General features: G+C 50.3%; 1 protein-coding gene across 1 annotated transcript in view; it reads left to right on the top strand.

Moving 5' to 3' along the window:
- LOC146798192 (uncharacterized) overlaps positions 1-24802 on the top strand; it is a 514414-nt gene that overhangs the window by 140958 nt on the left and 348654 nt on the right. The window contains exon 6 of the mRNA XM_085625464.1: positions 20668-20851. Coding sequence (XP_085481590.1) covers positions 20668-20851 — 184 coding nt within the window. The remainder of the gene's footprint in view (positions 1-20667; positions 20852-24802) is intronic.

Raw genomic sequence — 24802 nt, 5'->3', positions numbered from 1 at the left:
CTGTGAAGGACCCGGAAGCTCTACCGGTCAACCATTGAGCTTCGCTTTTTGACTCGGCTGAGTCCAAGCGCAGTGGCGCTTTTGCTGGTTGGAGTCGTAACTCCCAGCCCGACCAGAGACACAGGGACTGCCAGCTGTAACGCACACCAGGAGGTGTTTGCCGCGTTACAGACTCGGAAGTCCACAGGATCGATCGAGCGGCTGCTCTCGGTTCAGTCTTCTTGCTTGTGATTGGGGTATCGGTGACGCATCACCAGGAGGTGACTCCGCGTCCCGGTGCAGTCTGAGGAAGAGGTTGAGCGGCTGCTCCCTTCAGGTAGAGACCCCGGCTGGGTGTTTCCCTGACTCCTCGATTCTCCCCAACACTCTTCGTGCCCCTCACAGCCTACCGATTGGCATTGTCGGCCATTTCATTTCTGCCCTCTGTTGGCATACGCCGGGATCGGCGTATATGCAGAGGACGGTTAGGACCATCCGTGCTGTGGGCTGGTAACGTACTTAGCCTGGAGGATTCCAGTGACTATAACTTTTGTTTGTTCTTTGTATTTTATTTGCCTTCATTAAAAGAACTAACCCTTCACAAGTGGTTGCGTCCTCATTGTCGTGTCTGTTAAACAATCCTGAGACGTTCAGGGCGTTACAAAATATCCGACCTTAATAACACTAACTGTCTCCCGCTCGATAACAGACATGGCAACACTTGATGATGTGCTGGCTGCTTTAGCGGCCATGCAAGTTGAAGTGGCTGCCTCTAGGCAAGAAACAGCCGATGTAAAAGCCAGACTGGATGCTATCCAATTGGACCCGCTCACGCCCAGCACCTCCCTCACGAACCAGACCCCTGCGGTAGTAGTGGAAATGCCGGTAGCCATCCCCTTGGCAACACCAGAGAGGTACAGTGGGGATCCTAACACAGTGCAGGTATTCCTCACACAAGTGGCGCTACATTTATCGTGCAAACCAAAGGCGTTCCCCACGAGTCAGGCTCGTGTGGCTTTCCTTATATCCTATTTGGCTGGAAACGCGGCACAATGGGCCGTACCTCTGGTGAGCAGGGACGACCCCCTCTTATGTGATTGGGGTGCTTTTCGCGAGGAATTCCTGAAGGTATTCGACAGAAGGGCTGACTCGTACACGGCGGACCGTGAAATGCTTGAGTTGAGACAGGGATCCAACGACCTGGTGCAGTATCTCAACGCGTTCCGAAGGCTGGTTGCGGAAACCAAGTGGCCTGTTGCTAAACAGACGGCGCTCTTCCATCAAGGGCTGTGCGATGAGCTCAAGGACGCCGTGGCTCATATTGACCCTCAACCCAAGACATGTGAGGGCCTTATCAACCTGGTATTACGGCTGGAACATAGGCTAAGTGAAAGAAAGGGGGATCATGGGAGAAAAGGAAAATCCCTTCCATCCTATGTGACGGTGGGAAGTCCTGAAACTTCCACCGCATCCAAGGGAGAACCCATGGACATCAGCGCAATACGAGCGAGCCTCACAGCCACGGAGAAAGAGTCACGCCGTAAACAAGGATTGTGCCTATATTGTGGCAAAAAAGGCCACTACGTACGTGAATGCCCTGCCAAACCGAAGACGTCACGTTATCGGGCCAACCGGTCGGTAACAGCCGTGGTGGACATACCGGCGGAAAACTAGAGGACTCCAAGACCAGAGAAGGGGCATCTCGGAGTCACTCATCCATCCCTTCACTTTCCAACTCGGTCACTAAGGGACAACGACACCTGTTTATCACGGTGCACGTGGGAGTGCATGACCAGTGGATACCCGTTGTGGCCATGGTGGATTCAGGGGCCACTGGCATGTTTATGGACCACAACGAGGCATGCAGGCTAGGGCTAGTGCTTCTTCCCAAAGCAGTACCCGAAGACGTCTATGCGGTAGACGGAAGGCGACTGGTGACGGGGCCCATCGGACAGCACACGGGGGTCCTTCCGATGAGATATGGGAGGAACCATTTGGAACAAATCGATTTTAACATCATCCGAGCGCCCCAATATGGCGTCATATTGGGATTGCCGTGGCTACAGAAACACAACCCCTTTGTGGATTGGCCAACACATCGCATCGAAATGACGTCACCGTATTGCATCCTGCATTGTGGAATAAGAACGGAATCCCTTGACGCAGATGAGAGCGGGAGTCAGACGGTGGCTACAGCGGCAGAAAAAGATGTGGCTCTCCCCCAGGCTTATCACAGTTTTGAGGATGTATTTGATGAGGTGAAGGCGGAAGTGCTACCACCACATAGACAGTTTGACTGCCAGATCGACCTGGTGCCAGGGGCCAGCGTTCCCAGCGGCAGGCTGTATGCCCTGACGGAGCCTGAAAACGTGCATCTCCGGGGGTACCTGGATAAACTCCTCAAGCTAGGATTCATCCGCCCGTCCAAGTCTCCGGCCGCCTCGCCACTCTTCTTCATCCCGAAGGCTAATGGGGAGCTGAGAGCCTGTGTGGACTTTAGGGCATTTAATGCGATAACCATAAAAAATCGGTACCCCTTGCCTCTCATCAGTGTACTTCTGGAACAGGTCAAGAAAGCTCGTATCTACACCAAGTTGGATTTGAAAGGGGCATACCATCTGGTGCGCATGAGGGACGGAGACGAGTGGAAGACCGCCTTTAAGACCAGGTTCGGCCTTTTTGAGTACCTCGTCATGCCGTTCGGTCTGTGCAACGCCCCGGCAGCCTTTCAGTACTTTTTGAATGAGGTATTCAGAGAGGAGTTGGATATCTACGTGGTCGTATATATCGACGACATCCTCATCTATTCGTCCAGTGTGGAGGAGCACGTACACCACGTCAAAGCTGTGCTCCAAAGCTGAGGGAAAACATGCTGTTTTGTAAACTCAGCAAGTGTGACTTCCACGTCACATCCGTGGAATTCCTCGGAGTGATGCTGAGTCCAGAGGGACAGGAGATGGCAGAACGAAAGATCAAGGCGGTGAAAGAATGGTCGGTGCCCCAAAGCGTGAAGGACGTCCAAAGTTTCATTGGCTTCGCCAACTTTTACAGGCGGTTTATAGATGGATTTTCAGGAGTGGTGGCCCCAATCACACAGCTACTGAGGAAGTCCAAGGAGTTTGTCTGGTCCCCTGAAGCGAACAAAGCCTTTGAGGCCCTGAAAAGCGCCTTTGGTAAGGCGCCGGTGTTGGCTCACCCCGATCCGGATCTCCCCTACGTGGTGGAAGCGGACGCGTCGGATGTGGCGCTGGGGGCTATCTTGTCCCAACGCAACCACGACACAGGGGTGCTTCATCCCGTTGCGTACATGTCCCGCAAACTCAACGACGCCGAACGCAACTACCATATTGCGGAGAAGGAGCTTCTCGCAATCAAGGACGCCTTCACCGAATGGAGGCATTGGTTGATGGGGGCAAGACATGTGGTATCGGTGTACACGGACCATCGGAACCTACAGTTCATGACTGCCACTAGACACCTTTCTCCCAGGCAGCTGCGGTGGATGATCTTCTTTGCGGGGTTCAACTTCCGCATCACATATCGGCCGGGGACGGAAAACCGGAAGGCGGACGCCCTGTCCCGTCAATCTGCAGTTAAGGAACCATTGCCTGCAACCGAGCGTTCCATCATTTCCCCGAGGATGGTATTGGGGGTTATCCAACCGGATACTTTCCTGAGGGGAATAAAGAGAGGGATCAGGTCATTCGCATGGCGGAGGTGGCTCCTCAGTCACAGAGAATGGCGGCTGAAGGACGGGATACCCCTGAAGGGCAGGTGCCTATTGATACCCACGCCTAGGCTAAGGAAACAAGCATTCATCTGGTGCCATGACTCTCCATGCGCAGGTCATTTGGGCTTTGAAAAAACGGTGGCTAGCATGGGACGGCATTTCTGGTGGCCAACCATGAGAGTGGATGTCAGGAGGTGGGGACAGGAGTGTCCTACGTGTGCTACCATGAAGGCCTACCATGGCCGAACCCAAGGGCTCTTACATCCACTTCCGACCCCGGATAGACCATGGGATAGCATATCACTGGACTTCGTGGTGGGCCTACCGGTAGACCAGGGGATGACGGCAATACTGGTGGTGGTGGATTACTTGACGAAAATGGGGCACTTCATCCCCTGCAAGAGAGTCCCTACGGCCGGGGAATTGGCGTCACTACTCCTAAAGAATGTGGTACGACTGCATGGATTACCTGGGGTGATCGTGTCGGACCGGGGGTCGCAGTTTACTGCGCAATTCTGGAAGACTTGGTGCACTGCGCTGCATGTTAAGACCGCCCTGTCCACCAGCTACCACCCTCAAACGGACGGCCAAACCGAGCGCCTGAACCAAACGCTCAAACAGTATCTGCGATGTTTTGTGGACCAGGGCAGGGAAGAATGGGTCGACTTGCTATGGGTTGCAGAGATCGCCTATAACAACGCCACTCACAGCTCCGCACAGTCATCTCCGTTCTATAGCAACTACGGCCAACATCCCAGGTTCTTGCCATTTCTACATCCGTTCAGAGAGGACAGGATTCCCGCCACAGCGGACAGGGTGGCACACATAAAAGACACGTTGATGCGCTCAAGGGCTGTCCTAATAGAGGCCAAGAGAAGATACAAGGCTGCGGCAGACAGGAAGAGAAGGCCCGGGCCACTGTACCGCACTGGAGACTACGTCTGGATATCCACAAGAAACATGAGGTTTCGAAAGAACAGTGTGTTCCATCCCAAGTACATGGGCCCCTATCGAATTACCAAGTGTATGGGTCCCGTGAACGTGAAGGTGTGCTTGCCCCAGTCATTGCGGATACACCCTGTCTTTCATGTATCATTGCTCAAACCAGCACCCTCCAAGCCGTCTGGGACACCTAGGCCGGTATGCGTGGAGTCGGAGGTGGAGTATGAAGTGTCGGGCATACGGGCGTCCCAATGGCGCAGGGGGAAGCTGTGGTACCTGGTTGCGTGGAAAGGCTATGGCCCGGAGGAGCAGTCATGGGAACCGGCTGAAGGGGTTCATGCTCCGCGCTTGGTCTCCTTGTTCCATCGGCGTTTTCCTGCCAGCGCTGGACCCGTGGGGAGCCGCTGAGAGGGAGGATGTACTGTCAAGAATTCCTGTCATACAAGGGAAACACGCCCTTATGTAAACAGGAGAGCTGTTACATAACTCAAGGGAAACACGCCCTTATGTAAACAGGAGAGCTGTTACATAACTCAAGGGAAACACGCCCTTATGTAAACAGGAGAGCTGTTACATAACTCAAGGGAAACACGCCCTTATGTAAACAGGAGAGCTGTTACATAACTCAAGGAAAACACGCCCTATAAAGGGAGGAACCGGGAGGTACAAGGCTGTCGGATATTGTGTTTACACCGACGTACCTGCTTCGTGAAGAGCAGTGTTCCGGAGTGGTGCTCCAGTAAGGCAAGAACGGAGGTAGGTCGAGTCGTTACTCCCTGGGCCGTGTCTTGCCCCATCGTCACCTGTGAAGGACCCGAAAGCTCTACCGGTCAACCATTGAGCTTCGCTTTTTGACTCGGCTGAGTCCAAGCACAGTGGCGCTTTTGCTGGTTGGAGTCGTAACTCCCAGCCCGACCAGAGACACAGGGACTGCCAGCTGTAACGCACACCAGGAGGTGTTTGCCGCGTTACAGACTCGGGAGTCCACAGGATCGATCGATCGAGCGGCTGCTCTCGGTTCAGTCTTCTTGCTTGTGATTGGGGTATCGGTGACGCATCACCAGGAGGTGACTCCGCGTCCCGGTGCAGTCTGAGGAAGAGGTTGAGCGGCTGCTCCCTTCAGGTAGAGACCCCGGCTGGGTGTTTCCCTGACTCCTCGATTCTCCCCAACACTCTTCGTGCCCCTCACAGCCTACCGATTGGCATTGTCGGCCATTTCATTTCTGCCCTCTGTTGGCATACGCCGGGATCGGCGTATATGCAGAGGACGGTTAGGACCATCCGTGCTGTGGGCTGGTAACGTACTTAGCCTGGAGGATTCCAGTGACTATAACTTTTGTTTGTTCTTTGTATTTTATTTGCCTTCATTAAAAGAACTAACCCTTCACAAGTGGTTGCGTCCTCATTGTCGTGTCTGTTAAACGATCCTGAGACGTTCAGGGCGTTACATAGCGCTTCCTTTCTCTTGCGTTCCCCGTGTTGTCTTTGTCATCTGTGTGTCTCTGTTTCGCTGTGTCTCTGTTTCGCTGTATTTCTTTGCTTTCTTTGCCTCAGTGTGCATTTTTCCTTCTAGCTCACTCTTTCTCTTGTGTTCATCTTGTTGGCTTTCCCATCTGTCCCTGTTTCGCTGTTTTTTCTGTTGTTTGTCTCTGTAACCTGTTTCTGTTGGTGTGTGTCTTTGTCCCAGTTTCTGTCTCTCGTGTTTGTTCGTGGTCTCTGTCGCCTGTCTTCTCTGATTCGCGTTGTTTTTTCTTCTTTGTCTTGTTATAACATTCCCCCTGGTTTCCTCCCCTCCCTGGCGTTGTCTTGTTTTTGGTGTGTTTTGCTCCTTCCCCTTGTTTTGTGGGCTGCTCTCCACGGGAAGGAGAGCTGGATGGGAGAGATGTGGTTATGAAGCGGTGGCGTTAATCCCGCAGACAGGATGAACGATAGCAAGGAGTCTGAGGAGATGTTGGGGGAGACAGAAATCAGAAATCTAATTTATTATGTTTTATGGTCTTGTTTGCTGGGCCCACAATCACACGTGAAGCTCTGTCGCCTAATGAAAGTGGCAGGCTGGTCTGTGCAAGTGTGTCTGATTGCAGGGCTGTCAGATTGCTAGCCACAGGAAGCTACTGGCTCTAAGCAGTGGGGTGAGAAAAGCCTGGGCGGGGGGCACTTATTTAATTTTTTTGTCGGGCAGACATTTGGGAAATGACCACTGCAAATGTAATCACAGCTGGGGGGGGGGGGGGAGTGAGCGGCAGCTCTGCAGACCGCTGCTCTCGCCTTTGGGACCTTATAAAAGTTTAGCCATGCAACAGTTGATGTTGTTGCACCAAGGATATTGTGCTGCATAACTAAATACTTATAAGGTCCCAAAGGCGAGACCTATTGGCACAGGACATATGGATAGACTGCCGGACAGGGTGCAATGGACAGGTGCATGGACAGAGTGCAATGAACAGGATACCCGTGAGGGTCTCAAGGCGCTGAATGGGGGGTGGGTGCTGTTACAGCTCGAAAACCCAGGTCTTGAGGAGTTCCCTGAAGGTGAGATGGTCCTGGGTTGTTCGTAGGTGTGCGGGGAGGGAGTTCCATGTTTTGGCTACCAGGTAGAAGAACGATCTTCCTCTGGCGGTGGTTCTGCGAATCCGTGGAATGGTGGCGAGGGCGAGGCTGGCGGAGCGGAGCTGGCGGGTGGGAGTGTAGAGCGAGAGGCGGTTGTTGAGGTATTCGGGGCCTATGTCGTGGAGCGCTTTGTGTGCGTGGATGAGGAGCCTGAATGTGATCCTCTTGTTGACGGGGAGCCAGTGCAGTTTTGTCAGGTTGGCGGATATGTGGCTGTGGCGAGGGATGTCGAGGATGAGTCGTGCGGAGGCGTTCTGTATGCGTTGTAGTCGTTTCTGAAGTTTGGCGGTGGTTCCTGCGTATAGGGCATTTCCGTAGTCCAGTCGGCTGGTGACGAGGGCCTGGGTGACCGTCTTTCTGGTTTAGGTGGGGATCCACCAGAAGATCTTTTGGAGCATGCGCAGGGTGTTGAAACATGATGACGAGACGGCGTTGACTTGCTTGGTCATCGTGAGGGAGGAATCCAGGATGAATCCCAGGTTGCGTGCGTGGTCCGAGGGTGTCGGTGCGGATCCCAGTGCTGAGGGCCACCAGGAGTCGTCCCAGGCGGCTGGGGATTGTCCGAGGATGAGGACCTCCGTCTTGTCTGAGTTCAGCTTCAGGCGGCTGAGCTTCATCCATTCTGCAACATCTTTCATTCCTTACGGTAGGTTGGTTTTGGCGGTGGCTGGGTCTTTGGTGAGGGAGAGTATCAGCTGGGTGTCGTCGGCGTAGGATATGATGTTGATGTTGTGTTTGCGTGCGATGGCGGCGAGGGGGCTCATGTAGATATTGAAGAGGGTAGGGCTGAGCGATGAGCCTTGGGGTACGCCGCAGATGATCTTGGTGGCTTCTGAGCGGAAGGGAGGGAGGCGGACTCTCTGGGTTCTGTCGGAGAGGAGCGAGGTGATCCAGTCCAGGGCCTTTCCTTGGATCCCAGTGTTGAAGAGGCGGGTTATTAGGGTGCGATGGCATACGGTATCGAAGGCTGCCGAGAGGTCCAGGAGGATGAGGGCGATCCTCCCAAGCTTGCAGGACGTGAGGTGCCTGCACCACTCTTTGCAGACAACACCCTGCTTATTTCGAGGTTACCGATGGGGCTCCAAAACTTAGTGGACATATTTGGGAGGGGCTGTGAAGAACAGGGGCTGGAAATCAATCACCTAAAAACAAAATTCATGGTTTTTAATCGTCATAAGTCTTTTAACTGAAGTATAAAACTGGGCTCAACTGTGCTGGAAGAAGTTAAACTATTACACTATCTGGGGGTGAGGTTTTTTAACACACTATTGTGGTCACCCCAAATAGAAAAAAAGCCAATTCTCACTACAACATGTGGGATCGGCCCTATGCAAAAAGTTTAAAAAGTCAAGCTTCAGACCATTGATCCCAGTCACCCAAGTGCATCAGGCAAAGGGACTAGGGGCAGTGCTGTACGACACAGAGCTATGGGGGCATGTAAATGTAGCTGCCATTGAGAAGGTTGAAAATAATTTCATAAGATCAATAATGGAACTTCCCCGAATCGCACCACTCATACCCATGCGCCTAGATTTAGGAATGAGTAGCATTTCTCATGTAATTGCTCTCCGACCATTAGTCTATTGGATGCGCATATGGGTGAATGATTCACCACTACCCTTGAAAGAGTCAATTCAAGATATACTATTATTAGACACTAAAGGGAGTATCGCGTGGTTCAACCACATCAAAACATGGTTGAATAAACTTGGCATGTTTGATCTGTGGCTTACCCCCAGCAAATTGAAAAAAGATCGGTAAATCACCTTAAAAAGAATTACTGGAATCACGTCATGGATAGCTGGCTCAATAAGAGTTCTGCAGGTGAATTGACATGTAGGTTCCTCAATTTCAAAATGCAAAATCAAGAAAAGATATTTACTACTACACTATCCGCTTAAAATAACAAAGGTCTGAAGGTGCTAAATATCATACAACCTGCAGCCTTCATACTGCGGTGAAAACTTTACAGATAGCTCATCTTCTGAAGCTAAAGAAGCACATGACCTTTCGTTAGTACCTGATGCACGCAGTCTTCTGTGTTATGATGTAGAAATTGTCATGCTGTGACAATTCTGTCTAATTACTTTAGGCTGCTTACTGTACTTAGTATCTACTACGTAGAATCTTTGCCCTGTTTGGAACTTTTTCTGCAGAACCAAAAAATGTGCTTGGAACATACAGGACACAAGTTGTCAACTGTCATCTGCACTCCGAGTTACTCTTCAATACAAAACTTTATAATGTGTTCTGTACCTCTACAAACCTATGATTCATTTTTTTTTTAAATCTGTTTTTATTAATTTTCAAGTTTTGCATTATGACAAGTTATACGTAATTTTCACATGTACACACTTATGATGCATTAGAAGCACATGCGTTTGTGAACACTTACACCCACTAACTGGACACAGGCTGTACGAAATTAGATAGAAAATGTTAGACCTGTCAGCCCTTTGGGTGGTCCCTCCTCATCATTATTTATTTTGTCCCACTTTTGCCTCAAACCCTGTTTGAATTTTTCCTTTTTGGGAACCACCAGACTTTTTCGTGTTGCTGCAGATTCAGGGAGCCATTTTAGCTACCCCTGAAACTTCTGTCTGAGGGCCTGAAGCACAAAATGGTGGCCACCTGTGACATCACCAGCATCCACTGGAACCTACCAGCACCTTCCAGAACATTCCAGGAGATTCCAGAACTCTGTGACAGTTGGAGACCGTTTAGAATGTTGGGAGGATAAGAGAGGCAGTTGGCAGTTGGAGCTGGCAGTTGGCACCTGACTGGTGAAGAGAGAGGAGCACAACAGTGAAGGAGGAAGGAGTGAAGCAGCAGGGGTGGAAACTTGTGCCTGGAGTGGGGTCCATAAACCCACCCTTGATACTTGTCCCTACTGATGGATCCCAGCCTATAGCCCTGTGTGGGAAGAAGACAGAAGAAAACCATCCTAAGGACCTGGACAGCAGGAACAGGCCTTAGAACCAAGAAGACAGCAAGATTCTGACCTGAGAACTGGTTTCCCTGAAATCCGGCGTCGAGTAGCCTGAAGACCTGGAGCCCGAGGTGGAGAAGCGGCGCTGACTGAAGTAGCAGACGTCGTACCCGGAGCCGCCTGAGGTCGTGAGAGGGCGCCGACGGGGGTCGAGAGGAATACCAGAGGTCGAGGAGGAAGTGAACCGAGGTCGAGCGAGCGGCGTCATCGGAGGAGTGAAGTCCGCCCTCCGGAGTCGTCGGAGACCGAGGTAGAGGTGAACCGGAGGTCGGGAGTGAGGATCGCACTCCGGAGTCGCCCGGAACCTGAGAGGAGGAGCACCGGAGGTCGGGGGTGAGGATCGCACCCCGGAGTCGCCGGAAGTCGACATCGAGGCCAGGCCGGCCGACGTCATCGGAGCCGAGAGCGCCATCGGACCGGAGCCGCCCGAAGTCGACATCGTGAAGAGACTGCCCGACGCCGTCGAATCGGAGGTCGAGACCGAACCGAGGCCACCGACATCGGACCGGAACCGCCTGCCGGCGTCGTCAAAGAACTGACATTGTGCCGAGGCCGCCGAGACCGAACCGGAACCGCCTCACGGCGTCGACACGACTCCAGCGGCGTCGGAACATCAGAAAAAGGGCAGTAAGTGGAGTAGAGGGCGCCTAAGGCCCTGTGGAGACCTGAGAGACTGCTCTAAGGGGCTAGGGAGGTGCTGAAACCCACCTGACTGTGCCTGGGGTGAACTGGGACTAACCTAGAGAGGTTGTGTGGAGAAGGAAAGCCAGGGCATTGGTATTCCCCCCCCCCTTTGATCTACCTCAGTTTAGGCCTCAGCCTTGTCCCAGCCAGGGAGTAGCCTCCCCCCTCAAGCCTTCCACAACCCTACAAGCTGTGCCTGGGCCAAATCAGCCCTTAAGAAGTGAAGTGTCATCTGATTATATGAGGGGTGCTGTATACTTGTAATTATTTATTGGGGATACTGTATTTATTGAGTTTTTACCTATTTATTGCTGCACTATATTTATAGGTCCACAGGACTTGTTGGTGTACAATATTTATTGATACAGTATTTATTGCCTCAAAGTATTTAATTGTCTGTATATATTGCCCTTGTATTTATGCCCTGTTATTTATGATCACCCCTATTTATTTCATCAAACAGCCAATATTTATTTGACCTGCACTAATTGAAATTTGTATATTGTGATTGACTTATTTATTTTTCCAATCAGCAACTAAGAGAAAAAGATAAAGAAAGAATATTTTCATAATTTTTACGGTGTAGAGTCGTTTTTGGAACGGATGCACGCATGGTTATTGTATGGGTATATGGTATGCTTAGCACTGCGCCTGTTTCCTGACCACTCGAGCCAAGCTACCCCATTGTGTCGGGAAGGTCCACCACCACCCTGCGGAGTGGGAGTGGGCTGTTTCCAACATAAATTGGTGTTCAGTGGTGGGATAGAGCTGTGCCTACATATACTCAACAATAACTGTGGGTAGTCCATAGGCCTACACCGGGAGTTTTCTCAAAGCGGCCTTCCTAATTGTGGGTTTTTGCTTTTTCCAAACTTACTCTGGTGGTGGGAGGAGGTATTACTAAAGGTACCCCCCTGCATTGTTACTGCACAAAACCTGTCCTCTAACCTGAGTGGGCAAGATGGAGTTTGTTCTTGAAAATCTAGACACGTACACTGTGGCCCAACTCAGGGAGTTTTGCCAGCGAGAGGGGGTGTATTGTCCCCCAGGAGCAAAGAAGGGTGCACTTCAAACCAGCTTAAGGGCTTGGGGGGAGGCACGCAGGGAAAGCAAGGCTGAGGAAGAAGACAGGGATGGAGAGCCTGACCCCGAGGGGGCTGAGATGTACCAACCTGAGGTGGGGAACCTGTCAGCAGGGCCCAGGACACTTTCTAGGGGGGGCAGCCGTGCCTCTAGCGGTGGCTTGTCTGAAGTGGAGCTAACGGACCGGAGGGAGAAGAGACAGCTCACATGGGACTTAGCAAGGCTGGAAAAGGAGAAAGAGGAGCAGAGGATGGCCCATGAATTGCGACTGAAAGAAATAGATCTTCAGATCTTGAGAATCGGGGCACAACCTGTTCCTAATGGTGGCAGCCAAACCCAAGAGATCACCAGGGAAACTAAACCATACCTGCCAAAGGACATAGTGGCTAGCTATGGAGTGGGCGACGATATCGCCAAGTGGCTAGCGGCCTATGAGGTCTCACTGAGGGCCCATGGGGTTCCGGAGAAGTACTGGGGAGGGGGATTGTATAAGTACATGCCTCCAGCTGGTAGGGATGCTTTATTGGCCCTCGAAGAGGATGAGCAAACCCACTACCCCACCATGAAACTGGCGCTCATCAGAAAGTTTGGACTAACACCTGAAAAGTACAGACAGAAGTTCAGGGGTAGTCACAAGCTGGGCACGCAGAATTGGGTGGACTTCCTGGACTATGCGAAGAAGGCAATGGAAGGTTGGATTCAGGGCAGTGAAGTGAGGAACTACGAGGAGTTGTTTGACCTAGTACTGAAGGAACACCTGCTCGAGAAATGTTTCCCTGAACTGCGGCAACACCTGGTGGATAGCAAGCTGACCAGTCCCCGGAAGCTTGCTGAGGAGGCGGACATTTGGGCTAGTACCCGGGTGTCCACAAGGGGGACTGGAGGGGATACTCAAAAGGCCGGACAGGGCGCCCCCCAGAAGAAAGAGGGAGGGGAAAAGAAAAAGGAGTTCTCCAAAGGCCCCCAAAATAACTTCCAAGGGAAGGGAACAGGATTCACCTCTAAGGCTAACCCTCCCAGAAACCCTAATCCTGGCCAGAGTCAGCAGCCAAGGGTTGTCCATTGCTACGAGTGCGGTGGCGTTGGACACTATAAAGGAGATCCGAAGTGTCAGAAACGATCACCCCCTCCCACTGGAGGAAAGACCCCCGGAGTAGCTAGTGTAGTGCTCGGGGAGGAGATGCCCTTAACTAAGGGAAGGGAGTGGGCGGGTGTCACTTTAGTGTCCCTGGGAGAACGGGAGATGGTTCCTAAGATCCAGGTGCCCGCAAATACCGCAAAGTATGGGCAGTGGATCACCATCAACGGCCAAAGAGGGGAGGCTCTGAGAGACACAGGAGCCAGTATGACTATGGTGCGTAGCCAACTGGTGTCTCCAGAGCAGGTAATTCCCGATGTACTCCACCCAGCCGCGATGGCTGACGGCAGAACAGGTCACTATCCCGTGGCCGAGGTTCCCTTTGAATGGGGGGGGGTTGCAGGTTCACTTCGAGTTGCCGTAAGCCCTGCCGTGCCAGTCGATTGTCTGCTGGGCAATGACATGGAGCACAACGCTTGGAAGGAGGTGGAATACCGGACTCACACCGAGATGCTGGGTACACCTGACTGGGCCTGTGTTAGCACAAGGTCCGAGACTACCCGAAGAGGGAGTTCATTCCGGCTGGAGCCTGGAACAAAGGCCCAGCCAGCTGCCAGTCAAGGGAAGAACCGAGGACAGGAGGAGCCTGCCTCGGCGTCTCCGCCCCGTAGGACGGATAGGCCACCGGAGGTGGTGGACCAGGAGTCTGCGGAGGGGGACGTTACCAACCTGGAGGACCTACCCATCCCGGCCGAGTGGCACGTGGAGGGAGGCCCGTCCAGGGAGGAATTCTGCCAGGGCCAGAGGGAGTGCCCTACCCTTGAGGGGCTGAGGCGACAGGCCGAAGCCCAGGCAGCAGGGAACGTTGAAGGGAACTACAGTGTTTACTGGGAGGATGGCCTCCTCTACAGTGAACCCAAGGCGCCCCTACATGGATCGTCACGAGCCTTGGTAGTTCCTCAACGTTATCGAGCCTTCCTTTTAGAGTTGGCTCACGAGATACCATTGGCAGGACACCTGGGGCAAGACAAGACCTTCGCCCGTCTTGTCCCACACTTTTATTGGCCTCAGATGAAAGTGTCGTCCGATACCTACTGCCGGACATGTGTGTCTTGCCAAGCCAGTGGGAAAACAGGGGTGAAGCTGAAAGCTCCCCTGGAACCACTTCCTGTCGTTAGCACCCCCTTTGAAAGGGTGGGCATCGACATTGTGGGTCCATTAGATCCACCAACTACAGCTGGTCACAGGTTTATCCTGGTTCTGGTGGATCATGCCACACGGTACCCAGAGGCAATACCTCTGAGGACCATAACAGCACCTGTTGTGGCTAGGGCCCTGATGGGAATCTTTACCCGAGTGGGTTTTCCCAAGGAAGTTGTGTCCGACAGGGGGACCAACTTCATGTCAGCATATATGCGGGCAATGTGGAAGGAGTGTGGAGTGACCTACCGGTTCACAACTCCTTACCACCCCCAGACCAATGGTCTGGTGGAAAGGTTTAACAAAACCTTAAAAGGCATGATCAGAAGTCTGCCTGAAAGCCTGCGGAGGAAATGGGACGTCCTCCTACCCTGTTTACTTTTTTCCTACAGGGAAGTGCCACAGAAGGGAGTGGGCTTCAGCCCTTTCGAGCTTCTGTATGGGCACCCTGTACGTGGACCTCTCAACCTGGTGAGAGACGGATGGGAAAGAACTCCCAGAAAGCTTCCCCAGGATGTGGTGAGCTACATGCTGGCCTTCCGGAGCCAAATGGCTAAGTTGTGGAAGCAAGCTTCTGACAACTTGGAAGCCAGCCAAGCAGTAATGAAGGCGTGGTATGACCACAACGCTCACCCGGTGGAGTTGGAGCCTGGCCAGAAGGTGTGGGTGATCGAACCAGGAGAGCTTAGTGCCCTCCAGGATCGCTGGTCAGGACCCTTTGAGGTGTTGGAGAAGAAGGGTAAGGCTACCTACTTGGTGGACCTGAAGACCCCTCGTCAGCCCCTGCGGGTGCTGCATGCCAACCGCCTCAAACCCCACCACGAGAGGCCCGAAGTCATCTTGATGATGGTGACTGACGGAGGAGAGGACGTGGAAAGCGAGCCTCTCCCTGATCTGTTTGCGTCTCAGGAAAAGGATGGGTCGGTGGAGGGAGTGATTCTCTCCCCATCTCTAACTCCTGAACAGCAGGAGGACTGTCGCCAGGTCCTGGGGCAGTACTCTGCGTTGTTCTCCCTTGTCCCGGGTAGGACTCACCTGTGCGTCCATGACGTGGACACAGGAGACAGCCCACCTGTGAAGTCCAAGATCTACCGGATGTCAGACAAGGTGAAGGCCAGCATTCATAGTGAAGTCACTAAGATGCTGGAGCTAGGAGTGATTGAACCTTCTAGCAGCCCCTGGTCCAGTCCGGTGGTGTTAGTACCGAAAGCTGCACCACCGGGTGCCCAACCAGAACTGAGGTTCTGTGTGGACTACCGGGGACTGAATTCAGTGACAAAGACTGATGCACATCCGATCCCTAGGGCGGATGAATTGATTGACCGGCTGGGAGCTGCCCAATATCTAAGTACCTTTGACCTTACCTCGGGGTACTGGCAGATCTCTTTGACTGATGGAGCAAGGGAAAGGTCAGCCTTCTCCACGCCCAATGGCCACTACCAGTTCTGTGTGATGCCCTTTGGGCTCAAGAACGCACCTGCCACGTTTCAGCGCCTGGTAAACCAGATCCTCACCGGGATGGAGAGTTTCTCTGCTGCTTATCTGGATGACATAGCCGTCTTCAGTAACAGCTGGGAGGATCACTTGCGTCACCTGCAAGCTGTTCTCCAGGCCCTGAGACAAGCTGGATTGACGATCAAGGCCAGCAAGTGCCAGATCGGGCAGGGGTCGGTAGTGTACCTTGGACACTTGGTGGGTAGGGGAACGGTGCAACCCCTCCAGGCGAAGATCGAGGCCATCATGGCCTGGGAACCCCCCAAGACACAGACTGAGGTCCGAGCATTTTTGGGCCTCACGGGATACTATCGCCGCTTCGTGAAGGGGTACGGTACCATCGTAGCCCCTCTCACGGAGCTCACGTCCAAGAAACAACCTCGACGGGTAGTCTGGACGGAGGCTTGTCAGCAAGCCTTTGAGAAATTGAAGAAAGCCATGTGCGAGGCCCCGGTCTTAAGGGCCCCAGACTTTTCCAAGAAGTTCATTGTCCAGACAGATGCATCAGAACATGGCATTGGGGCAGTGTTATCGCAACTCAACGAAGAGGGTCTGGATCAACCCGTGGTCTTCCTATCCAGGAGACTACTTCCCAGGGAACAGAAGTGGAGTGCAATAGAGCGTGAAGCCTTTGCAGTGGTATGGGCTCTGAAGAAGTTGCGGCCATACCTGTTTGGCTCGCACTTCCTAGTTCAGACCGACCACCGACCCCTTCGTTGGCTGATGCAAATGAAGGGGGAGAATCCCAAGTTGTTGAGGTGGTCTATTTCCCTACAGGGGATGGACTTTCAGGTGGAACATCGGCCTGGAGTGGACCACGCCAATGCAGACGGTCTCTCAAGGTATTTCCGCCTTAGTGATGAGAACTCCCAAGGGGTTGGGTAGCTCTCCCCACTTTCAGCTGGGGGGGACGCGTGTTAGACCTGTCAGCCCTTTGGGTGGTCCCTCCTCATCATTATTTATTTTGTCCCACTTTTGCCTCAAACCCTGTTTGAATTTTTCCTTTTTGGGAACCACCAGACTTTTTCGTGTTGCTGCAGATTCAGGGAGCCATTTTAGCTACCCCTGAAACTTCTGTCTGAGGGCCTGAAGCACAAAATGGTGGCCACCTGTGACATCACCAGCATCCACTGGAACCTACCAGCACCTTCCAGAACATTCCAGGAGATTCCAGAACTCTGTGACAGTTGGAGACCGTTTAGAATGTTGGGAGGATAAGAGAGGCAGTTGGCAGTTGGAGCTGGCAGTTGGCACCTGACTGGTGAAGAGAGAGGAGCACAACAGTGAAGGAGGAAGGAGTGAAGCAGCAGGGGTGGAAACTTGTGCCTGGAGTGGGGTCCATAAACCCACCCTTGATACTTGTCCCTACTGATGGATCCCAGCCTATAGCCCTGTGTGGGAAGAAGACAGAAGAAAACCATCCTAAGGACCTGGACAGCAGGAACAGGCCTTAGAACCAAGAAGACAGCAAGATTCTGACCTGAGAACTGGTTTCCCTGAAATCCGGCGTCGAGTAGCCTGAAGACCTGGAGCCCGAGGTGGAGAAGCGGCGCTGACTGAAGTAGCAGACGTCGTACCCGGAGCCGCCTGAGGTCGTGAGAGGGCGCCGACGGGGGTCGAGAGGAATACCAGAGGTCGAGGAGGAAGTGAACCGAGGTCGAGCGAGCGGCGTCATCGGAGGAGTGAAGTCCGCCCTCCGGAGTCGTCGGAGACCGAGGTAGAGGTGAACCGGAGGTCGGGAGTGAGGATCGCACTCCGGAGTCGCCCGGAACCTGAGAGGAGGAGCACCGGAGGTCGGGGGTGAGGATCGCACCCCGGAGTCGCCGGAAGTCGACATCGAGGCCAGGCCGGCCGACGTCATCGGAGCCGAGAGCGCCATCGGACCGGAGCCGCCCGAAGTCGACATCGTGAAGAGACTGCCCGACGCCGTCGAATCGGAGGTCGAGACCGAACCGAGGCCACCGACATCGGACCGGAACCGCCTGCCGGCGTCGTCAAAGAACTGACATTGTGCCGAGGCCGCCGAGACCGAACCGGAACCGCCTCACGGCGTCGACACGACTCCAGCGGCGTCGGAACATCAGAAAAAGGGCAGTAAGTGGAGTAGAGGGCGCCTAAGGCCCTGTGGAGACCTGAGAGACTGCTCTAAGGGGCTAGGGAGGTGCTGAAACCCACCTGACTGTGCCTGGGGTGAACTGGGACTAACCTAGAGAGGTTGTGTGGAGAAGGAAAGCCAGGGCATTGGTATTCCCCCCCCCCTTTGATCTACCTCAATTTAGGCCTCAGCCTTGTCCCAGCCAGGGAGTAGCCTCCCCCCTCAAGCCTTCCACAACCCTACAAGCTGTGCCTGGGCCAAATCAGCCCTTAAGAAGTGAAGTGTCATCTGATTATATGAGGGGTGCTGTATACTTGTAATTATTTATTGGGGATACTGTATTTATTGAGTTTTTACCTATTTATTGCTGCACTATATTTATAGGTCCACAGGACTTGTTGGTGTACAATATTTATTGATACAGTATTTATTGCCTCAAAGTATTTAATTGTCTGTATATATTGCCCTTGTATTTATGCCCTGTTATTTATGATCACCCCTATTTATTTCATCAAACAGCCAATATTTATTTGACCTGCACTAATTGAAATTTGTATATTGTGATTGACTTATTTATTTTTCCAATCAGCAACTAAGAGAAAAAGATAAAGAAAGAATATTTTCATAATTTTTACGGTGTAGAGTCGTTTTTGGAACGGATGCACGCATGGTTATTGTATGGGTATATGGTATGCTTAGCACTGCGCCTGTTTCCTGACCACTCGAGCCAAGCTACCCCATTGTGTCGGGAAGGTCCACCACCACCCTGCGGAGTGGGAGTGGGCTGTTTCCAACAGAAAAGTAATATGGTTGTTACCTGCCACTATGTAAACTGTAACTTAAAATAGCACACTCAATGAATGATGTCCTCAGTGATGTCATCAATGATGCAATTTGAGATGTAATCAGTGATGTCATAAATGATGTCCTAAAACATGTCATGAGTGATGTAATATGTGAGGTCAAGCAGTGCTTGGCAGGTCGCAAGTTTTAGTTAGCTCTGCTAACGATAACTGGTGAATTTCAGTGTTTTCCTTTTTTTATTCAAAATGTTAATGTTGTCACTGACAGTCACCTAACTCTAACGTTACTTTAACCTTTGTTTTTTCAATGAATATATTGAACTGTGTAATACTCTTTGGTGGTCAAAGTTGTAGAAAGTCTGTCGCTGGTCACCTCCATCCCTAGATACTGAAAACTCCAGCATTGAGTTATAATAAATGCCTATGTGTTGAGGGGGTGAGGGGCGTTCTCCTAGTGTATATTCGAAAAGAAAGCAGATTTACACTCCATATGGACTGAACATTTCCAGAAATCTGAGAATTGAGGTACTCTGAGCTGCACCAAATAATAGAATGCCATCCGCTTTAAGTGAGGTGCAATCTTCTATTCTTTCCCCCATTTAAAGCCTCAAAGTCTAGGATCTATTCATAGCCAACCGGCCACTGGTTCTATCAGCAAAGAGAAGTGGAGAGAATCGGTGTGCATTCAAGCCAGATCCCTTTTCTTCATGGGTCTATTTGACACCCGCAGTATGAGGATGGGGGCGAGACAGAAGATCTTAGTGTGAGTGGTGAGGCACAGCATGTGTTTGATCTCTGCCAGCGCACTTCAGATCGCTTTCTCTTTCTGGAGTAGGTTCAGCATGTATTTTTTTGACTTTCCTAACAGGATATTTTAGGATGGTGTCACCTGGTGAGGCAGAGCTCAAAGTCAAGTTGCCATCTTGCCTTGTGTCAAGCAGTGCCCTGATTAAAAAGACAGTCTTGTATTAATGCACTATCCAATTGTCCTCCCTTTCACTTCAAAAGAAGTGGTCTTTTGTATTGAACTCATTGAACATGCATTGCTTGCATGAGCAACAAAAAATGGCCTGAAGCAGAAAATGCTCGCTCGTCTTATTTAAGGGACACTTAAAAATATATCCGCTCCCCTTTACACAATAAGCAATAAGTAGCAAAAAAGTGGATTATACAGAATGCAATACTAGGTAAAGAAGGTGTGTGTACTTTGTATGTCAACATACATTTGAATGTATTAGTAAACAAGCTAATAAAGTAAGGGTCCAAACAAATCTCACTCTTACACGGTCAAGACAAGATCTGCAAAGTATTGTTTTTTGAGTCCCAGAAGTGATCCGAGATAGGCCGGTGGCCACCCACCCAACCATAACCATATAGTCCCCCTTTGTTTTTGTGGAGAAATTTCTTTGAGGTTCGGCTTGTAAATTGTGGTGGTCAATACGTCAACGTTTTAGTCTCCTGTCGTCTAAAAAGTACATAAGACCATCCTCAGGACAACGTGCTGAGTTTTTTACAGGTGTCTTGACCCTTGCTATACAGTGAAGCAATGAGTGTTACTGCAGTCCAAATACCAATGAGTAAATCAAGGTAAGTAGAAAAAATATTAATAATCCAGTCAGTAAATTAAGCTAATTAGTATGAGGTCCTCCCTGTAGTCAAGTCACATGGGGAATAGAGCCCCGTCTCATATCTCAGTGACTGTTCAGTGACGTAGAGGTCTGCAGAATCATTATGCAAGTACATTCTCTTTAAATACATTCATAGTTACATGTACCAGAAAGGTAAGCGTGACAGCTGTTCTTGGATTACATGATAGAGAGAGGATATGTTTTCTGGAGGGTAAAAAGTTCCAGATTACAGTAGAAACAATGTAAAAAACTTGTTGTTTTGATGCTTTTTGTGCTTCAAATATGTTGCTATTAAAATCTCTGTAAATTGTGCTCCTGAAAATTACAGCTTTCACTACTCATTGTATGGCAGGTTTAAAGAGCATGTGACCAGTAACTCTCCAGTGGATATCCTATCCAAAGAAGAGTATATGTGGCTGAAGTCAAAGCTTGTGCCCGAGGCAACATCCGCTTCAACAAACATGGGGTCTGGAGACCAGGTTCAAGGGCACGAAGGAAGTGAAGAAGCTGCCCAAGTAGCAGAACCTGATAAACAGGTACACCTGTGCTCTCTCTTGCTAATATGTTACTGATCAGAAAGCTTGAGCAATCAGGATGGTAAATGTTGCCAACGGATGGGAACAGTTCAATCAACCAATCAGGATTTGTAGAGCGCAGCTGCATCACCCGTGAGCGTCTCAAGGCACTGTGACCATCTTCACCTTTCCATTAAAAATGAACGCAATTTCCTTCCTGTAAGGACAAAAAGTTCATTTGTAATTTGATTACTCTCATTTACTCATCTTAGGTTAGCATGCATTGTATTTGTAACAGTTTTTATTGTCTTTTTAAGGCACAGAGGCATAAACACCTTAGCAATGTAAGTTGCCAAACAATACAGCAACCACACGTTCTCCAGTGCTTAGAATATCACTAATGTATAGTAGGCAATGAACATGTCACATATCAGTATCAAAGGCTTAGCTTGGATTGTTAATATTTCTGCCCCCGCCCCAATCTCTGTCTGCGTTCTTAATCTTTTCTCCGGTCAGCCCCGAATGTCCGATAGTTCTTTGCATCTGTTCTCCTTTCAATGAATATTTGTCTTGGTATTCCACTTGAACTGTAACAAGCTTATGGGTAAGGCATTGGTAAATGTTTTATTTCCATTCTGTTCTCGAATATTTCATTAATTTTATTAAGACATATTTATGTTATGAAAACACATCCCACAGAGTGACAGTATCCTAAATATACTTAAATGCATCTCCAGCATTGGGTATTTCATGCGTGCTTGAGTTAATTACCAGTTGTCAGGCTGGATATCATCAATAATAAGGTTAAAGGCTGAAAGTAAACATTTTGTTTAACATTACACTTCGTGTTTTCAAGCCACCTAATTGTGAAATGTAAATACTAGCCAGCTGTGATATTGTACTACACGTCAAGTTAAGGGGTAATCCTTTATAGGTTTCCACTGAAGTAGCTTTCAAGAGTCAGTTGAGACTCTGAATTATTTTACTTTCAGCTTCCTCAGATTTCCTTCTTCTGTGGAAACTAAGCTTAAGGAGGTCTGTATTTTAACTTACTTGAAACAGAATTATGTTCTGATAGAGACTTCTCGCTGCTGATTCCTTTCCTTTTTATGTCGAGTCTAGGCAGCGCATGGGCTGTCTATCCAAGACCTGCTGTCGTCAGTCTGTGGGCTTCCAGCCAGCCTATTGCCATCTGATTGGTCCCTTCTTTGTTGGTCAAAATAGCTTTTTATTCTGCTGCTGGGTTATCTATTGGCTTTGTCCCGCCCTTTTTTTTTTTTCCTCTTCATTCCAGGAGCACCGGCCAATGACCACTAACCCTGTGCTCTGCTTTGTATCTGTTGGTTTTCGGCATTATTTTCTTTTTGTTTTGCGGGTCGTGTTTGTGGAAGCATGTCTTTATTGTAGCTTCCTTCCACGTGTCGCCGCAATCCCCTCCTAGGCCATTGGTGTCCCTTCTGTCCCTGTGTGCATGTGGTGTTTATGTGATTGCACTTGCACAAGACATAGCGTGGCGTATGATTCCAGGACAAACGGCCGCAGAGCAAGGAGTATGGTAACTATTGTAGATGTAATTCTGTAAGTGATTATTTTTACCTCCCAAACACATCTGAACATTTCAATGTGTCTGCCTCGTAGAAACTCCATGACTCACCCTTTTCAGTCTTCTTACTGGAGGATATACAATGGCACTTTCTTTGTAAAAACTTGGGCAACCTTAGCCTCACGATGACGGCCACAACTTCGCTATCAGCAGTCTAGAATACTTCTCTTGCCTGAGTTCAGGCAGACTAATGCATTGTGTGGAAAAGACTTGGAACTTCTGAATTACTTCACCAGTGCTGTTAAGTGCGTTGTGCGCATGTGCGGAGCCTTCTTTTCCAGTCGTGAACATGGCAGCCATAGAAAGAGTGAATTTATTTTGCCCACTTTTCAAACCGTTGTCATCAGCCCCTTAAACCTTCCATCACCCTAATGATATCTCTTATTGGGGCTCAGCACATTTCCACATTCAATGGGGGATCGTTATTGCTGTGCAGAAAGTTGAGAGAAGGCTACTTGATTTTTATTAGTGCACAGTGACCACCATAGGCAAGTGTCTGATTGTATCTTAAGTAAATTTAACACAGAGCCCCATGTTCTTACAAACTGCTAAATGACCCTGTTGCTTGTTCCAAATAAATGACTGTAAAACGTTTTGGGGGGAAATGATCTAACACCAGGACATCCCGATGTTATTCTCTTTCCGCTTATGCTGAGCCGCTTGCACAGGCTACACATAGCTGGAATGAAGAGCTGTAAATATGATCACACTGCCACAGAATGCATCAGGGTGTACTACATGATATCACTGCACTGCAATCCTTCATACCATCACAGCAGTGTAAATGGCCTGTTATGATGCATTTATTTCTCCACATATCCCGCTCACTCGCCCTGGTCGGCTTTTCCGACCTGGTTTTCTCATCTGGCCAAGTTTTGGGTTTCCGTCTCTCCGTTTCTTTTTTTTACCCCTATATCTCCCAAGAATGTAGTTCGCTAGCACAGTTTTGAGCCATAAAAAAAAATATGACTAATCGGTTCTCACCCATATCACAAGTAATAGAATAAAAAAGGATGACGAACCTGCCTATAGCCACAATTCACAACCATGCAACATAAGCCTGGCATAATTAGTGGAACACATGCCTTAAAATAGAAGAAATGTTAGATGAGGCATACTAAGCACTAGTAGAACACATTTTCAGTGGTTTGAGTCTCAACTCCACCTCTGGCTCCACTGTCCAAGCCAGTTTTGGCCCCTCGACATCAATGACAAATCCATTGACACCGGAAAAAGAAGCCCCGATTGTCCTATCTGGTGTCACCTCAGCACTGGTTTCACCTCAATCAAAGTCGCACCTCGATGCGTTTAGGCTCCATGTCCGCCACTTTACCTACCTCCACAACAACATGCTCTGAAGTTCCCTGTTTGGCCTGGATTAGGACAATGATGTGAGTGATTAAATTGGCCAACCTTATCACGAAGAGAGTTGGTATGACAGCCTGCAGCAGGCTAGGGGCCTTGATACCTTCCTGGAGTCCGAAATCCTCTTTCAACCAGGTTCTACCACTGAGGAGACTGCTTCTTATGGCATGGTTATACATAGGGCGGCCGAAGTCTTGACCTCCTCCTCCACATCTTGAATGTCAAGACAAATGTACTTAATGGAAGTTCTTCAGCTGAGGCAGGCATCTACTGAGCCCCTCTTACCAATTAACGAGGCCCTTACAGATACCTTGTTGTGGACATGGGCCAAATCTAGCTCCCGCCTCTGGTCAACTGCCAAATTGCACAACGCCACGCCTTGCCCTGGGCAATCAAGCATTTTTGTCGCCTCACCCCTCACCTGAAAGTTTAGTGATGCAGGCGTCTGTAAGCAAAACTAACCACCACACATTGCCTATTACTCCACCCACTAGGGAATCCAAAGGGATAGACGAGTTTGGGAGGAGATTTTTCTCATCCACCCGCTTGATGCTTAGGTCAGTAATCACAAGCTGCCTGCTGGGGTGTTATTCTCACCCACTTTGGGATTCAGTGGCTCAAGTCCTCCCAGGCAGTGCTTAATTTGAGCAAGTGCTTTCCAACGCTCGACACTGGCACTTAATTGTCAACCCATGGCGCTTGTAACAGTCTGCCACAAAGTGGCGCTGTCTGGCTAATTTAGAGATGACTATTACCTGCCATCCAAGCCATTCTTATAACTTTGTGTGCCTGAAAAAGTCTGAACTGTCACACTTGTAGGAGTGTGATGGTTAGTAGGTGTGTTGTTACTATAATTGGCAGTATAGCAGGGGCAATGTGTGGTACAAGCGCACCGGGAGGTGCTCAAAGTGGTGTCGCGCTTCGAGGAGAGCGGTGATCGGGAGGAAACTGGACACTGGCACTGGAGGGGTGGGGATCGCTTTTGGCTTGCCGCTGTGCCTTCT

Source organism: Triturus cristatus, chromosome 9, assembly GCF_964204655.1.
Source record: "Triturus cristatus chromosome 9, aTriCri1.1, whole genome shotgun sequence".
NCBI lineage: Eukaryota > Metazoa > Chordata > Amphibia > Caudata > Salamandridae > Triturus > Triturus cristatus.
This window is presented reverse-complemented; position numbering and strand designations above follow the sequence as displayed.